This window comes from Takifugu rubripes, chromosome 1 (assembly GCF_901000725.2).
Source record: "Takifugu rubripes chromosome 1, fTakRub1.2, whole genome shotgun sequence".
Taxonomy (NCBI): Eukaryota; Metazoa; Chordata; class Actinopteri; order Tetraodontiformes; family Tetraodontidae; genus Takifugu; species Takifugu rubripes.
In genome coordinates, this window is record NC_042285.1 from 674,988 (window position 1) to 691,882 (window position 16,895).

General features: G+C 52.3%; 2 protein-coding genes across 7 annotated transcripts; one reads left to right on the forward strand and one right to left on the reverse strand.

Moving 5' to 3' along the window:
- The first annotated feature begins 296 nt into the window (after positions 1–296).
- On the forward strand, positions 297–3,369 carry LOC115253276 (protein transport protein Sec24C-like). Its single transcript, XM_029850804.1, has 3 exons — positions 297–501; positions 579–668; positions 2,328–3,369. The coding sequence occupies exons 1-3, from the start codon at positions 316–318 to the stop codon at positions 2,466–2,468; spliced, it is 417 nt and encodes a 138-aa protein (XP_029706664.1). The 5' UTR covers positions 297–315; the 3' UTR covers positions 2,469–3,369.
- Positions 3,370–3,655: 286 nt separating this feature from the next.
- On the reverse strand, positions 3,656–14,653 carry LOC101065633 (NACHT, LRR and PYD domains-containing protein 3-like). Of its 6 annotated transcripts, XM_029850626.1 has the most exons (11): positions 14,630–14,653; positions 9,097–9,201; positions 8,856–9,022; positions 8,562–8,771; positions 8,355–8,492; positions 6,366–8,289; positions 5,358–5,519; positions 5,110–5,283; positions 4,867–5,034; positions 4,666–4,712; positions 3,656–4,445 (listed from the first exon to the last, which is right to left on the reverse strand). In XM_029850626.1, exons 4-11 carry the CDS (start codon positions 8,599–8,601, stop codon positions 3,925–3,927), a joined length of 3,174 nt encoding a protein of 1,057 aa, XP_029706486.1. In that variant the 5' UTR covers positions 8,602–8,771; positions 8,856–9,022; positions 9,097–9,201; positions 14,630–14,653; the 3' UTR covers positions 3,656–3,924. The 6 variants fall into 6 exon arrangements, 5 of the variants coding, with proteins under 5 accessions (XP_029706486.1, XP_011619264.2, XP_029706491.1 ...); XM_011620962.2 differs by lacking the exon at positions 14,630–14,653 and having other exon boundaries at positions 9,097–9,527; XM_029850631.1 differs by lacking the exon at positions 14,630–14,653 and having other exon boundaries at positions 6,366–8,142; positions 8,224–8,289; positions 8,856–9,527.
- Positions 14,654–16,895: the final 2,242 nt, after the last annotated feature.

Sequence of the window (16,895 nt, forward strand, 5' to 3'; positions counted from 1 at the left end):
GGAGAGTTACAGACCCCGGTGGGAGGGTTACAGACCCAGGGGAGAGTCACAGACCCCGGTGGGAGAGTTACAGACCCCAGGGGAGAGTTACAGACCCCGGTGGGAGGGTTACAGACCCAGGGGGAGAGTCACAGACCCAGGGGGAGGGTTACAGACCCAGGGGGAGAGTCACAGACCCAGGGGGAGGGTTACAGACCCAGTGGGAGAGTTACAGACCCAGCGGGAGAGTCACAGACCCAGCGGGTGTCTTCAGACTGTGACCAGCAGGTGGCAGCACACAACAGAACCCACAGCTTTTTTTCTGCACTATTTTAGATGAAGCTGGAAAACGGGTCGTTGCCGGTGGCGATAAGAGACTCGGAGGAGCGGCTGTCCAAAGGCGGCGTCTACCTCCTGGAGACGGGCCTGCGCCTCTTCCTGTGGGTGGGCGCCAGCGTCCAGCAGGAGGTGCTGCTCAGCATCTTCGGCACGTCGAGCTTCAGCCAGATCGACTCCAGCTTGGTGAGAGGAAGTGACATCACTGCGTCTGACCTGGCGGCAGCTTCACACGTGCATGAGACCCAAACCTTGTGTTTCAGACCAGCCTGCCGGTGCTGGAGAACCCGTATTCCCAACGCCTGCGGGAGCTCATCCACTCCTTCAGAGCCCAGCGCTCCCGATACATGAAGGTCAGAGGTCAACGTTAGCGGAAACGCTAGCGGAAACGCTAGCGGAAACATTAGCCATCATGTTGCCCTAGGGCAGCGCTTCTCAAATAGTGTGGGCGTAGTGGTGCGATGCCAGGGGGGACCAGTCACGCTGATCAGCCGCTTGAGTTTTTTTCGGCCAAAACGTGCCGAATATTGGCAACAATCATCCCTTTGGTCTATATTTCTTTCTTTTTTTGTTTTCTTTAATATTAATAAGGATACAATGTTATGCAGAGGTGTACTTATAACAAGTTCATAGACAAATGATACTAATTATATTCGGGGGGGCGCAAAATGTTTTCTTCTTCCTGGGGGGGGGCGTAACAGAAATAATTGAGAAGCACTGGGTTAGGGGGACTGGGGGGCTCCACTCCTCCTCACACTGCCCTCCTCTTCCTCACTCTCCTCCTCCTCACCCTCCTCTTCCTCACGCTCCTCTTCCTCTCCCCCCTCCTCCTCTCCCTCCTCCTCACCCTCCTCTTCCTCTCCCTCCTCTTCCTCTCCCTCCTTCCTCCCGGTCCTCTTCCTCTCCCTCCTCTTCCTCTCCCTCCTCTTCCTCTCCCCACTCTTCCTCCCCCACTCTTCCTCTACCCCCTACCCCTCCTCCTCCTCACCCCCTCTTCCTCTCTCTCTCCTCTCCTCACCCTCCTCTTCCTCACGCCCCTCTTCCTCACGCCCCCTTCCTCACCCCCCTCTCTCCTCACTCTCCCTCCTCCTCACCCTCCTCTTCCTCCCGCTCCTCTTCCTCTCCCCCCTCCTCCTCTCCCTCCTCCTCACCCTCCCTTCCTCTCCCCACTCTTCCTCTCCCTCCTCTTCCTCTCCCCACTCTTCCTCTCCCCACTCTTCCTCTACCCTCTCCTCCTCACCCTCCTCTTCCCTCTCCCTCCTCCTCCTCCCGCTCCTCTTCCCTCTCCCTCCTCCTCCTCCCGCTCCTCCTCCTCCCCCTCCCCCGCTCCTCTTCCTCACCCCCCCTCCTCACCCCCCTCTTCCTCTCCTCCTCTTCCTCACCCGCCTCAGTCTTCTCTCCCCTACCTCTTCCTCCTCTTCCTCTCCCTCCTCCTCCCCCTCCTCCTCCTCTCCCCCCCCCCTCCTCTCCTCCTCCTCCCTCCTCCCTCCTCCTCCTCCCCCTCCTCCTCTCCCCCGCCTCCCCCCGTCCTCTCCCTCCTCCCTCCCTCCTCCTCCTCCCCCCTCCTCCTCCTCTCCCTCCTCCTCCTCCCCCTCCTCCTCCTCCCCCTCCTCCTCCTCTCCCTCCTCCTCCTCTCCCTCCTCCTCCCCCTCCTCCTCTCCCCCCCCCGTCCTCTCCCTCCTCCTCTCCCTCCTCCTCCTCCCCCTCCTCCTCTCCCTCCCCCCGTCCTCTCCCTCCTCCTCACCCTCTTCCTCACCCTCCTCCTCCTCTCCCTCCTCCTCCTCCCCCTCCTCCTCCTCCCTCCCTCCTCCTCCCCCCCTCCTCTCCCCCCCCCGTCCTCTCCCTCCTCCTCTCCCTCCTCCTCTCCCTCCTCCTCACCCTCCTCCTCCTCCTCACCCTCCTCCTCCCCCCCTCCTCCTCCTCCTCACCCCTCTTCCTCACCCTCCTCCTCTCCTCCTCCTCCTCCTCCTCCCCGCTCCTCCTCCTCACCCTCTTCCTCTTCCTCTCTGCAGCTGACGGTGGTGAAACAGGAAGACCGCAGCGAGCTGATCTTCAAGCGCTTCCTGGTGGAGGACAAGAGCGCCAGCGGGGGGGCCTCGTACGTGGACTTCCTGTGCCACATGCACAAGGAGATCCGCCAGCTGCTGAGCTAGGCCCCCCAACGCCCCCCTCCCTCTGTATGCCCCCCCCCCCTCCCTGGTTTACTACACCTTGTGAAACGAAGCGCTTTATCTTTTTCCTTTTTTAAAATAAAGAATCTAAAGCTCTCCCGGCTGCCTGAGAGCAGCAGGCGTGGAGCTTCGCTCTGCCTCAAACCTCCGTCATGAGGAGGGCGGCGTGTATATACAGGTGAACAACAGGTGAACAACAGGTGAACAACATGTATGCAACAGACTGAGCGTGTGTGAGATGACTGATCGAGTCGGTTCACTGTACGAGCACTAAACTTTTTTATGATTGACTCCCCATAGAGTGAAGGGCATCTGTGCACGGAGCGAATGTTGCTGAACGCTGGCCTGAGGACCCCCTGTGTGTGTGTGCGTGTGTGTGTGTGTGTGTGTGTGTGTGTGTGTGTGTGTGTGCGCATGCGCGGCTGTGTGCGCATGCGTGTGTGTGTGTGTCTGACGACCTGTCCCCCACAATGCATAGTCTTCAACTGTAAACTGGTGGGTGTGACGCCCGCGAGTGTGTCGGTAATAAAAGTGCACGTGGCTGCAGCAGCATTAAAGTGATGGTGCAAACGTTTGTGGGATTCCCGTGCACGAGGGAGCTTCGTTGTTGTTTTTTTTTTTTTTTTTTAGATGAATCAAGATCGTGGGCAGCTGCGAACGCTGACATGTGATCATGCCGGACGGTAAAATGAGCGCACGTGCACGATCAGCGCACGGATTCTGAGTGGTCTCACTGACGAGGGTCAGCGTGGACATAAATCTATAATCTGTATAGAATTAATAGAATATCACCTTTAAAGATCTGCCTGGTCAGCCCAAGGACGTGTCTGTACTGTGAGAGTGTGTGTGTGAGAGAGAGAGTGTGTGTGTGTGTGAGAGAGAGTGTGTGTGTGTGAGAGAGAGTGTGAGAGAGTGGGGGGGTTGGTCCTGGTGAACTTCCTGTTAGGAACAGAGGGATCAGCCAACTCACACACACTTGTGTCATTAAACACTTTCTGTTCCTTTTTTAAAGTCTGTGTGAGTGTGTGTGAGTCTGTGTGAGTGTGTGTGTGTGCGCGCTCTCTCCCCGTCTTCTGTTCACTGGCTCTGATCGGCCGTCGTCTTGACTCATCTTAATTTCCTCCTTTTTCATTGCCTCCTGGGACTGCTAATAAAATGATTGTTGAAAGTGAATTTTTCCAAAAGTTTTTATTTGATATCAAATGTCTGAAGGAGCAGCAGGCGGCTGCTGCTGCCCCCTGCTGGAGGGCTGTAGTATGGCGGCTGCTGCCCCCTGCTGGAGGGCTGTAGTATGGCGGCTGCTTCCCCCTGCTGGAGGGCTGCAGTGTGGCTGCTGCCCCCTGCTGGAGGGCTCCAGTGTGGCTGCTGCCCCCTGCTGGAGGGCTGTAGTATGGCGGCTGCTTCCCCCTGCTGGAGGGCTGTAGTATGGCGGCTGCTGTCAGCACAGGTGCACCGTGGAGTTCGTCCAGCCCAGCCTGAACGCCGCGTGCACGGGCTCGGTGAAGGTGGTGTTGAAGGTGTGGAGGAGGCTCAGGGCGCCGTCGGCGACCGTGAAGAAGGCCAGCGTCCCTGCGCACCAGTCCAGGAATACCCCCACCTTCCTGGAGCCGGGATGGCCGTTGAGATCGGAGCTCAGCCCCTTGTGCCAGGCCCGGAAGCCGTCCGGGTGGCAGCTCACCCCCCAGGAAGACTCGTTTTTACCCAGATGGCTGTCGTCCCCCTCCCCCTTCCGCCTCATGCTCCTGTAGGCCGCTCCGATGAACACTCTCTGGCTCCATTTGGTCTCCCAGTAGCAGCGCCCGGTCAGACCCTCCACACTCAACACCTGGGACCAGAAGTCGAACCTGTCCAGGTGATCAGGGTACGGCTGCTGGGTCCAACGCCGGGCTGTGCTGTTCCCCTCAGAGAGACAAAGGTCCACTTGTGCCGTGTTCGGATCCAGGGTCAACTTTGTGGTATCTGATGGTCAAAAAAAGGAAGAGGATTAGTCCTGGACACACACACACACACCAGGCTTAAGGGTTGAAGTCACATGACAGGTCCCACATGACCTTAAGGCCTGCACTGATATTAAAAACGACCACGGCCATTTTCAGAGTAAAATGAGCTCAGGCAACAGTCAACACGTCATTGAAGCGTTTTCGGGCTCTGCAGGACAACCGGAGGTGCTGACACTCACACTTCTGAGGAGCCGGGAGGATCCTGGCCTCGCCACAGTGTTCCACGCTGAAACAAAACCCACACAAAGTTAAAACGGCCCCTCTTGTGTTTGGGAATTGACTTGGTTTTTCACACCAGTAGTTGATGACAAAGGGGTTGTTAGTGTTGGAGGGGTGGACAGACTGATGCTGCATATTAGCAACATGCTAACGGTTCAGACCGGACTTGCCGCAGGCTGCATTGTGGGTCGTGCAGCAGAGTCGAGAGTAAGTCCAGTCCCGCGTCCCCCGGGTGGTTGTAGCTCAGGTCCAGCTCTCTCAGCCCGGATGAGTTGAGGGCAGACGCCAGGAAAGTGCAGCTCTCGTGCGTGAGTCCGCACAGGGACAACCTCCAGAGGGGACACGTCATCACACACCGCTTCACTCTTTAGTCCACTGGACAATGAATGTGGACGTTCTCTCACAGGAGCGTTTCCAGTTTACAGTCGGGACTCTCCAGTCCGCCACAGAGCCGTTGGACCCCGGCGTCCCGGAGGTCGTTGTCCGAGAGGTCCAGAAGTCTCAGCTTACACGAGCCGGAGCTGATGGTTGAAGCTAGGGGCCAGGAACTGTCCTGGGTCAGGCTGCAGCTCCTTAATCTGACCAGAACAAAAAGAGATGCAGAAGTCACCCAGAACCCCCCCCAACCCGTGTGGATCTGAGGGGGACAGACCTGAGTGTCTCCAGGTTGGCGTTGATCAGTCCCCGCGAGAGCGCCGCTACCCCCGCATCCGCCAGGGGGTTGTTGCTCAGGTCCAGCTCCCTGAGGCGGGACGTGCTGATGGCGTTGGACAGTTTTTCACAGCAGTTCACCGTCAGCTTACAAGCGTTTAGCCTGTCGGAACAACAACAGGTGGAGACCGTGAGGAACCGTGGAGACCGTGAGGAACTGTGAGGAACCGTGGAGACCGTGAGGAACCGTGAAGACCGTGAGGAACCGTGGAGACCGTGAAGAACCGTGAGGAACCGTGGAGACCGTGAGGAACCGTGAAGAACCGTGGAGACCGTGAGGAACCGTGGAGAACCGTGGAGACCGTGAGGAACCGTGGAGACCGTGAGGAACCGTGGAGACCGTGAGGAACCGTGAAGAACCGTGGAGACCGTGAGGAACCGTGGGAGACCGTGAAGAACCGTGGAGACAGTGAGTAACCGTGGAGACCGTGAAGAACGGTGAAGAACCGTGGAGACCGTGAGGAACCGTGGAGACCGTGAAGAACCGTGGAGACAGTGAGGAACCGTGGAGACCGTGAAGAACCGTGGAGACCGTGAAGAACCGTGAGGAACCGTGGAGACTGTGAGGAACCGTGGAGACCGTGAAGAACCGTGGAGACCGTGAAGAACCGTGGAGACCGTGAAGAACCGTGGAGACCGTGAGGAACCGTGAAGAACCGTGGAGACCGTGAGGAACAGTGGAGACCGTGAAGAACCGTGAGGAACCGTGGAGACCGTGAAGAACCGGTGAAGAACCGTGGAGACCGTGAGGAACCGTGGAGACCGTGAAGAACCGTGGAGACCGTGAGGAACCGTGGAGACCGTGAAGAACCGTGGAGACCGTGAGGAACCGTGGAGACCGTGAGGAACTGTGAAGAACCGTGGAGACCGTGAGGAACCGTGGAGACCGTGAGGAACCGTGGAGACTGTGAAGAAGCGCTGGTTCCGCTCCGACTTCCTTCAGACTCACTTTGCTTCCTGAGCAGCTTTGACAACAGGCAGCAGCCTCAGGAGTCCCTCCTCTGAGCGAGCGTACTGGCTCAGCACGAACACGCCCAGATCCTCTTCTGACGCCAACAGAACCACCACCAGAGTGTTCCACTGGGAGGAGGAAAGCTTGCTCTGGTGAAGGTGCCCGGACCGGAGGTGGCTCTGGATCTCGTCCACCAGGGAGCGGTCGTTCAGCTCGTTCAGGCAGTGGAAGAGATTGAGGCATCTGTCCACCGACGAGCTTCTCCTGATCTTCTCCTTGATGTGTTTGATGATCTCCGCTCTGGTGCGCTGCTGGGTTCTGTTCTGGATCATCAGGTGCTTCAACAGGGTCTGGTTGGATTCCAGAGACAGGCCCAAGAGGAAGCGCAGGAAGATGTCAAAATGTCCCTCCTCGCTCTGCAAGGCCTTGTCCACCGCTCCTCTGTAGAGGACGAGCTCGGACGTGTCTCTGAAGGGGAAATATCTGGAAGGCGACAGCTTCCTGATCAGCACGTTGAAGTTGTCGTTGTTGAATTTCAGGAAGACGTACAAGGCGGCGAAGAACTCCTGGATGCTGAGGTGGATGAAGCAGAACATCTTTTCCCTGCACAGAATCATCTCCTCACTGAAGATCTGCGTGTAGACGCCCGAGAACCCGGAGGCCTGCGTCACCTGGATGCCGCTCTGCACCAGGTCCTTCTCGTAGAAGATCAGGTTGCCCTGCTCCAGCTGTCTGTAGGCCAGGTCGCCCAGCGACATCAGATTGGCCCTCAAGACGTCCGCCTTCGACTCGCTGCTGTCAGGCAGCCTCTTGTTGACGTTGTCCACGTACAGGGACAGGAAGTGGATGTACATCTGCGTCAGCGTCTTTGGGGAGTCCTCGCCGTCCGCCGTGGACAGCTTGCTGCGGAGGACGGTGGCCGCCATCCAGCAGAAGATGGGGAGGTGGCACATGATGTGGAGGCTCCTGCAGGACTTCACGTGCGCAATCACTCTGTCTGCGAGAGGCTTCTCGGGAATTTTCCTCCTGAAGTATTCGTCCTTCTGGGGGTCGTTGAAGCCGCGCACCTCTGTCACGAGATGCAGGTGTTCCAGGGGGATCTGAGCGGACGCCAGCGGGCGGGACGTGATCCAGACCAGAGCCAGCGGGAGCAGTCGGCCCCTGATCAGGTTGGTCAGCAGCACCGCCACGGAGGCTTCCTGCGTCACGTCCGCCAGGATCTCGCTGTTCTCGAAGTCCAGGGACAGGCGGCTCTCGTCCAGGCCGTCCAGGATGAAGAGGATTCTGATGAAGACACTTTTGAAGATTCCGGACTCTTTGGTCTCGGGGAAAAAGACGGCGAGTAACTCTTCAAAACTCAGCCTCTTCTCCCTCATTAAGTTCAGCTCTCGGAAAGACAAAGGAAAGACGAAGTCCAGGTGGTCGTGCTCTCCGTCCTCGGCCCAGTCCAGAGTGAACTTATTGACGTGGACGGTCTTGCCGACGCCGGCGACCCCCCTGGTCATCACTCTCCTGATCTGGAAGTCTTGTCCTTCGGCAAAGAGCTGGTTGCAGCTGATGCATTTGTCCCTGGCGTCCACCCTGGGAGACGCCTCGATCTGCCTCACCTCGTGCTGCTTGTTGACCTCCCCGCTCCCCCCCTCCGTGATGTAGAGCTCGGTGTAGATCTGGCGGAGAGGCGTCTTCCTGGCGTCTATCGTCACTCCTTCCAGTAAGTGACTGAACCTTCTCCTAAACGCTGCTTTCAGCTTCTGCCGACACTCAGCAGTCCGGTCTGGAGGACAGAAGGAGAAAGGTTCCTCTCCCCTTTGGGGGGACGTCTCGGTTCCCTCGGGGGGCAGGATGAAGTGCTGACCTGGGGGCTGCAGATCGACTTCTCCATTGTTGTTGTTGTTCAAGGCTTCTTTCGATGAGCTCAACCCTGGAAGATGAGGAGCAGCAGAGATCAGACACCCGCTCTGGTCCCCCCCAGATCTGAAGTCTCACCTGGGTTGGGGGAGATGATGATGTTCAGGCTGCGGATGCTGGAGCCAGTGATGGAGGGAGCGACCAGGACGCTCCCGCCCTGAGCGCTTAAACTGGGACTGAACTGATGAACTTCTGCCCGGTTTGTGGAACCAACGTCTGACACAAACAACAAGATTTCTCTTCAGTGACGTCTGACTTTGGCGGTGGTTACAGAAGCCTTCTTACCTCCACAGGGTTTCTCCCTCAGATCAGCGAGTCCCTCCATTTTATCACCTTTAAAGATCCCGGGAAAACGTCTCGCGACGTCCGCGATCTTCTGACGACCTCACAGCTGCAGATTTGTTTCGATATAAAAAAGCACTTCCTTCTGAGAAAGCTCACAAAACAGGAACCTGCTCGGTTGTGGCCTTGGAGACGCTGCTGGTTCTCCTGAAACTGCAGGAACGACAAGTCAAAGCACATCGATGGAGATCTGTGGGCTTCTGCTGGACGGGATCCAACCGCTCCGACCCAACTTACTGTTCCTTGTGATTCTCAGCAGCTTCCTCAAGACTCTGAACTGAAGGTTTTCCACATATTTGGCTTCTTCTATCTGCACTTGTGGAGGTTCTGGATGCAACAGAGCTTTCTGAGTCCTGGAGCAACGTCAACAGGTTAATCTTCGTCTTGGTGGTTCGGCTCTGACGCTGGGGGTCAGAATAGAAACATGACGTCATCGTCCTTACGAAGACGTCTGACCGATGAGCGGCGCCGCGCTGACCTCGATGCGCGCGACCAAAGAGGTGCACGTGTTCCTCAGCCTCTCGAAATCCTCCTGCTTCTCTCTGATCTTCTTTGGAGGGATGGGAACCGAGGAGGGAGGAAGCTAAAGAATAAAGAAGTTGCACCGTTTCAGTGCTCTTGACAGCAGCAACAGACTCAAGCTCCAAAGTTTAACATGTTTAACATGTTGCCACGGTTACAGGTTAACCTGTTAGCGTGAGAAAAAATTAGCTTCGTGGTATGAAGAGCGCAAAGAGCTTTGTTTGGTTTCTGAAAAGGAAGAACTTCCATCTTTGATCCTCCTGAGTCTTGTGAGAAGAATTATTGTTATTGTTGTTATTAGTATTATCTTTAAATGCTATTGTATGTAGATTTTGAGTGTTTGAGGAATGTTGATAAGAAAAGAAGAACATGAGGGTGTTTCGTAAAGGTGCTGAAGATGGGAGAAGATGTCAGAAGACAATGAGTTATGAGATCCTGTTGGGACACCCATTCTGTTTGCACCAATAAAAGAGGTGAGCGAGCAGCAGATGAACGGAGTTGACAGAGGAAGCTTGAACTGCTCCTGTTGTTTGCGTGGTTACTCTGAGTCTGGTGAACGAACAGCGCGGGTGATCAAAACTTCACCCTCACCAAAATTTTGGTCCTTCGAGCCGGATCCCAAGACCTGGAGAGGAGCGCCGTGGGACGACCGAACGCCGAAGTCTGCGCAGCCGGAGTCAAAAAGACGTCCGAATCGAAAGACCTTTCATCACGAGTTGACGGAAGGCCGGTCTTCGTCCCTCCCAGGGCGACCATCTCCAGTGACGGGAAGAAGGCACCAAAACAACTCAGAGAGAAACCATAGAGACAACGGAGTGAGTATAAGACACAAAAAGCGCTACACGGAAAATACCGCGGTATTGCCTGCCTGGTCATCAGGAGAGAAGCAGAGGCAAGATACACCCGCCTCCTCGGAGGTAGAAGCTTGGTGTATACTCTCCTGATTAAAAAAGAGGGGTTATAAGGCCACGGCGGAGGGACTGAACTAGATATCCTGTAGGGATTGAGGGTTGTTCAGTCGGGAGATCGGAAATCTCCACCCAAATACATAAAAACTGATAAATAAAGTGCAAACATGGGCAACCAACATTTCACAAAAGGTGCTGAATACGAAATTCCAGCATCATGTAAACACATGGAAGACAAATATCCAGGTTCATGCTCATATGTTCAGCTGTGGATGACTAAGTTCGATTGGGATGGTAACTTAGACAGGCCAGGCAATATTACAAAATTAAAAGAAGATTTAATAGAATATGGAAAGAAACATCCAAAAGTAAATGTGGGGTTGACACAAAGTCATCTCTGGCTCACTGAATCAAAATATAGAAGCGAAAAACAAAATCAAGAAAAAGAGAAACGAAAAAGAGAAAAAGAAGAGAAAAATGAGAACTCCTTTTACCCATCGCTGAGTGCGTACGTGAGGGCGGAGGACAACGAAACAGGATGCAGGAGTCAACTGATAAATGTGCCTCCCCCGTATGTTCCTCCACCTCCTGTTCCACTAGCTCCCCCTCAGGCGGTCCCATTGGACCCGCCCGGAGCCTTAGATCCCCTGGCTCTGAACACTAATCCCTTTTTGGGCCCCTCTCCATCGGGAGCCCAGTGCAGAAATTATCACATGCAGGACAACACTGTGCAGATGTACCCATTGATCCAGGTTGCAAACCCACAAGCCGGTGTGCAGGGTCAAGATCCTACTATCTTGGTGTATAGAACCTGGACTCCAGAAGACTGTAAAAAAGCTTGTGATGACATAACCTCGCCCCAAATGGACGTAGAGTCGTGCATCCAAGACATAAGACAGTTACTAAGAAGTTACCATACTAACGGTACTGAAACCCAGCAAGTCCTCATGTGCGTTAATGGCAAGAAATGGGGCACTGTTAGAGGAGATTGGGTCCCAGTGGATCCAGCCACTCAACAACCATGGCAGCCTGGCAGCCAAGAACTAAATGACTGACTTGACAGACTGTACGAGCGCATGCAAACTGTTTTTACCAGACGAGCTGACTACAGCGCCATTACGGCCACGAGACAAAAGACTGACGAAAGTTTTGAAGACTGTAGCATGAGAATGAAAGAAAATAGTGGAATTCCGTATGCGGAAGAACCAGAAGGTCCCTACCAACAGCAGTTAAAGCAAGCTATACATGGGGGATCAAAATCAGAGATAAAAACCTGGGTAGAGAGACAGTTAGTTGATTTCGGAACTTGTAACCTAGGCCGCTATGAACAACATGCTATGCATGCTGAAAGACAATGCCAAAAGAGTAGGAACCAATTAACAGGCATGTTTTTCAATGCCAACCCTCTCCCAAGCCGAGGCCGCGGACGTGGGCGAGGCCGAGGCGGAAGGGGAGGAGGAGGCAACTCCCGTGAAAATGATCGGTGTCATTATTGTAAAAATTATGGACACTGGGAACGTGATTGCAGAAAGAAACAACGTGACCAGAGATACAATAGAGGACAGCAGCAAAGTTCTAATCCACCTCAACAATGACTAGAACTGGAAAAAGATGTCACAAAAATTAAAACAAATCAGGGCACAAAATTTGACCAATTTGAAAAAGATGACCTAGAAGATGTTTTAGACTTAGAAACCATCTTCCTGTTTGCTGAAGGCAAACCAGAAATACAACTGACCGTGTTAGGCAATTCTTTAACATTCTTAGTAGACACGGGTGCAGGTAAATCAGTAATTAGAGATCCAATAGCCCTGACACCAACTTCTACACAGATTTTTGTGAGATCAGCAAATGGTCTCGTAACTAAAGAAAGAATGTCAGTTCCTGTAGATGTTTGTGACCCTGTAAGTGGAATCACACTTAAAGCCCCTTTCGTGATCTCCACCACATGTCCCGTAAATCTGTTAGGAAGAGATCTTATCTCTCAGCTTCAGTTGATGATTCGTACCACAGCCGAAGGGATGTGGTCTGTAGATAGAATGGTTGATCTGTGGGTAAGGGAAGGAGGGACGTGCAGTAAATACTGGTCACTCGACATTCCTGAAAAGCAGCCCCCTCCATTTTCTGACCCAATCACTATGATATATGGTAAAGCTCTGTCATACTTACAGCCTGAAGCCCAGCTCCACAATCAAGCTGACCTGCATGTAACCATGCACGTGGAGCGCATTGGTGAGATCTGTAAATCAGACTCACACGGCACATCAAGCTATGCAGAGCAGTTTGCTAAACTTAAAGATCCACAAATGATTGTAATTATGCATCTATATGTGTGTGGTCAGACAGCTGTCTGCACAGCAGGAAGCCTTTCCGTCGAAGCAGCAGCACTATTCAAAGTGTCAGGTTCTGTACCACATGTTTCTATTGCTAAACCGCTTAAGAAAAGATGGCAAGACTTGGGATGTGACGTAAAACACTGGAGCAGCCTGCCCTATAGGCCTAAGGGTGAGGTTGATTTTAATGATCAGTTCCAGGTGTGGCGCATTCCCCTTAAAACATGGTTGCTGACACATCCAGCAACGCACCTCACAGACCAGAGTTCATGAGAAGAAAACATCTTCCTCACGCAGGAGGAAGAGGAGAAGCTGAAAGAGCTTCCCCCTGAATTATGGTCGGAAGGACCTGCAGATGTAGGTCTTATAAAAGGAGCAGAACCTGTAAAAATAATCCCTAAATCAGATTATAGACCATTTCAGAGGCAATATCCCCTTAAGACTGATGCACAGGAGGGTATTGTTCCGACATTTAACTCACTGCTTAAAGCAGGAGTCATCAGAGAGTGTCCTGAGTCTCCTGTAAATACACCCCTATTTCCAGTAAGGAAGTCACCACCATCTACCGGCTGGCGGATGGTGCAGGACCTGCAAGCTGTAAACGCTGCAGTGGTCCCTAGGTCTCCCTTAGTCGCAGATCCATACACTCTGCTGAACGACTTAAACCCTGAACATCAGTGGTACACGGTGATCGATGTATCCAATGCATTTTTCTCTGTACCAGTACATCCAGACAGCCAGTTTTGGTTTGCATTTACGTTTCAAGGACGGAGGTACACCTGGACAAGGTTACCTCAGGGCTACTGTGAGAGTCCCACAATCTTCTCTCAAGTAATGATGTCATCGTTAGCTAAGTTTAAACCTCCGTGTGGAAGTGAAATCCTCGTCTACGTGGATCACATCCTCATGGCGTCAAAAACAGAGGAAGATTGTTGGTCAGACACGTCAGCATTGCTACACTGGCTAGCCTGTCAAGGCCATAAATTAAGCAAAGTAAACTGCAACTGGTGAAGCAGGAAGTGGTTTATCTGGGCCATGTTTTGACACATAATGGTAAAGCTATTCTCGAGTCGAGAAAAACAGCAGTACTTGAAGCCCCAAAACCAAAAACAAAGAAGCAGATGATGTCATTCTTAGGACTAGTGAATTTTTGCAGATCATGGATCTTAGATTATGCGAAAATAACTGCCCCTTTACAAGCATTGATGTATGATAATCCCTTAGCAATGACTGATGTGTTAACTTGGACCCCTGAAGCTGAAGAAGCATTTACACACACAAAACAGGCCCTTGTAGGTGCTGGAGTGTTAAAGCTGCCAGACTATCAGAAGCCTTTTGAGCAGGTTGTTGACTGCAAGTGTCACAGCCCCTTTTCCCCAGTTCCCTCCTGTCCCAGTACTTTTCCACTCCCCTGCTCACACCACACCCTCTGATCACACACCTGCCCTCACTCATCAATCAGCTCACCTACCAGTGTATATATTCTCCAGCCTCACACTCACTCAGTGCCAGATTGTTCTTCTGCTTTCATGCAAGACTTTCCAGCGTTGTTTCCCTGCCGGATTACCCGTTACCAACCCTGCCTGTCTTCGTTCTGCCTGCCTTGCCTGTTCCTCGGACTACCTACCTGCTTTCTGCCCCTGACTACCCTCAGTGTCTCTGGTTCCTGTCTGCTCACCTGGTTTTGACTTCTCCGCCCGGCCCCGACTCGCTCGCTGCTCGTCCCACTCCCCGAGCCCTGCAACCCATAGACTTTGTGCGGGCCCAGAGCCGGAGAACGGACTATTTCCTGTGTTTCCTGGTCTGCCCTGAGTTCCTGTTTGCCCGTGTGTTAATAAAAGTCATTACTACGGTCCAGCTTTCCCAGAGTGCTGCATTTTGGGTCCTAACTGCCACCCGTCACAGCAAGGGTGACTTTATGACTTCAGTTTTATTACAGAAGCACGGAGATAAGAGACAGCCAATAGCCTACTACTCCCACAAGCTAGATCCCATAGCTTGTGCACTCCCGCCATGCGTTAAAGCAGTGGTGGCAGCGTCTGAGGCAGTAAAGCCTCCGCAGGAGTGGTGCTATATCATGAGCTAACTTTGCTAGTTCCACATGCAGTGTCAATACTGCTGCTACAAAGTAAGATAGCATTCCTGTCGCCCCGCAACGTCATCTTTCCTGCATGGCAGTGTTGCTGTCTCAGCCGAATCTGACGATTCGTCGCTGCACGACCCTAAACCCTGCAACGCTGCTACCCACCGTAGAAGAGGGACACCAGCACAACTGCCTGGATGACGTCTCCACCAAGGTCCTGCCGCGACCAGATCTCAGTGATGTCGCGTTGACTACAGGACAGACACTCTTTGTGGATGGATCATCGAGAAGGGATGACTGTGGACGCACTAGAACTGCCTATGCAGTAGTTACAGCAACTGAGGTGGTGGAGGCGAAACCACTTCCTTCTTTCTATTCTGCTCAAGCTGCAGAACTCGTCGCACTCACACGTGCCTGTGAACTAAGCAAAGGACAAGATGTTACCATTTACACAGATAGTCAATATGCATTTTCCATGCTGTTTGTGTTTGCTCAACAGTGGAATTTGAGAGGGATGAAAACGTCGACGGGCAAACCGGTCATGCATGCAGAACTGTTAAAAAAGTTATTGGCAGCAGTACAGCAGCCACGCAAAATAGCTGTATGTAAATGCACTGCACACACTAACAACACAGACGCAGTCTCACAAGGCAATGCCTTTGCTGACAGAGCCGCAAAGGCTGCAGCAAATAACAACACACTTCTTGATAATGAGGAATCATTTACCTTAGAACCTGCAGATAATGATATTCTAAAAGAAATGCAACAAAGTGCTCCAGAAAAGGAAAAGGCCACGTGGAAGAAGCGAGGAGCCAAACTGGATGACAAAGGACTGTTAACCATAGGAAACAAGCCAATCCTTCCCCGGAATATGCATAAATGGGCAGCATAGTGGAGCCATGGGGCCATGCCATGTCTCAACAGGAGGGATGGTACAGATGGTTAATGAACATTATTATACTATAGGATTTCATACCTACTCAAAATATTTTGTTCTCAATGTGCTATTTGTGTAAAACACAGCCCACAGGGAGCCCTTAAGGCCCCTGCAGGCACTACACCATTACCAAATCATCCATTTCACACCAGTTTTTTCGAGATTTTATTCAGCTAACACCATGTGAAGGTAAACAATATTGTCTAGTAGTGTTAGATGGATTTACTAGGTGGGTAGAAATTTTCCCCACAGCAAAAGCAGATGCACTGACAGTGGCAAAAGTCTTATGTAGAGAGATCATTCCCAGGTTTGGCATTCCGAAGGTCATCTGGAGCGACAATGGAAGCCATTTTGTAAATGAGATAGTGAAAACTGTTGGAGTAACTTTGGACATTGATTTGAAGAATCATGCGCATACCACCCTCAGAGTGCAGGGTTGGTTGAAAGAGTCAACGGTACTATTAAGAACAGACTGAAGAAGTGTATGGACGAGACAGGAAAGAACTGGATGTTTTGTCTCGACCTGGTGAAATTATGGATGCACATAACACCGCACAAGAAAACAGCATCACACCTTTTGAAGCATTATATGGCGGCCTATTGCCTGCCATACTTTGCAACAACAAATGAGTTAGAACATGTTGAGGAAACAATAGCAGATTATCTGAAAAAAATGTACTCAACCGATGTGTGAATACTGTAAATGTTCTGCCGAGTCCTGTGTCTTCCACAGATTCCACCCCCCAGGAACCCATTCAACCGGGCGACTACGTGTGGGTGAAGAAGTTTGTGCGGAAGAGGTGGAACACGCCTAGATGGGAAGGTCCTTATCAAGTACAGCTGACCACAAAGACTGCAGTTCGAAGAGACGGGAAACTGTCGTGGATACACCTTCCCATTGTAAGAAACAAGAAGGATTCTTCCAGGTGAAGGCGAGGGAGCAGTGGCGGACTCTCCGTAAACGGCTGACGGCCTGTATAGGTCCAGCAACGGCTGAAACCCCGTCGGAACCTGAGAAGAAGAGTTAAAAAGGAAATGAAGTTGTTCTTCCTGATTCTGGTGAGTGCTGTGACGGCAGGACTCGTGAGTTTCGGCCTGTGGGACTTCCGACAGGAGGGAGGTAATCAGGGTTGTGTAGTACCTCTTGTTCGGGGTTGCATTGGCCGGCTCGTGGGATCAGTTGTTACTAGTACTGAGCTGCAGGTGGAAGAACGATCTCTACTGGACGACGATGAAGAATGGATCGACGTAATCCAAGATGTAAAAGAACTGTTCAAGATGTCTTAAGCTGTACCCATGTTGAACTCCGAGTGTAAGAAATGTGTTTCTAGGAAAATGACGTAATGCATTGAAATTTCATGAAAATGTAAAGATGTAATACTGATGATGAGAATCTAGACGCATTTAACGATAAACAGGAGGGAAATGTGAGAAGAATTATTGTTATTGTTGTTATTTGTATTATCTTTAAATGCTATTGTATGTAGATTTTGA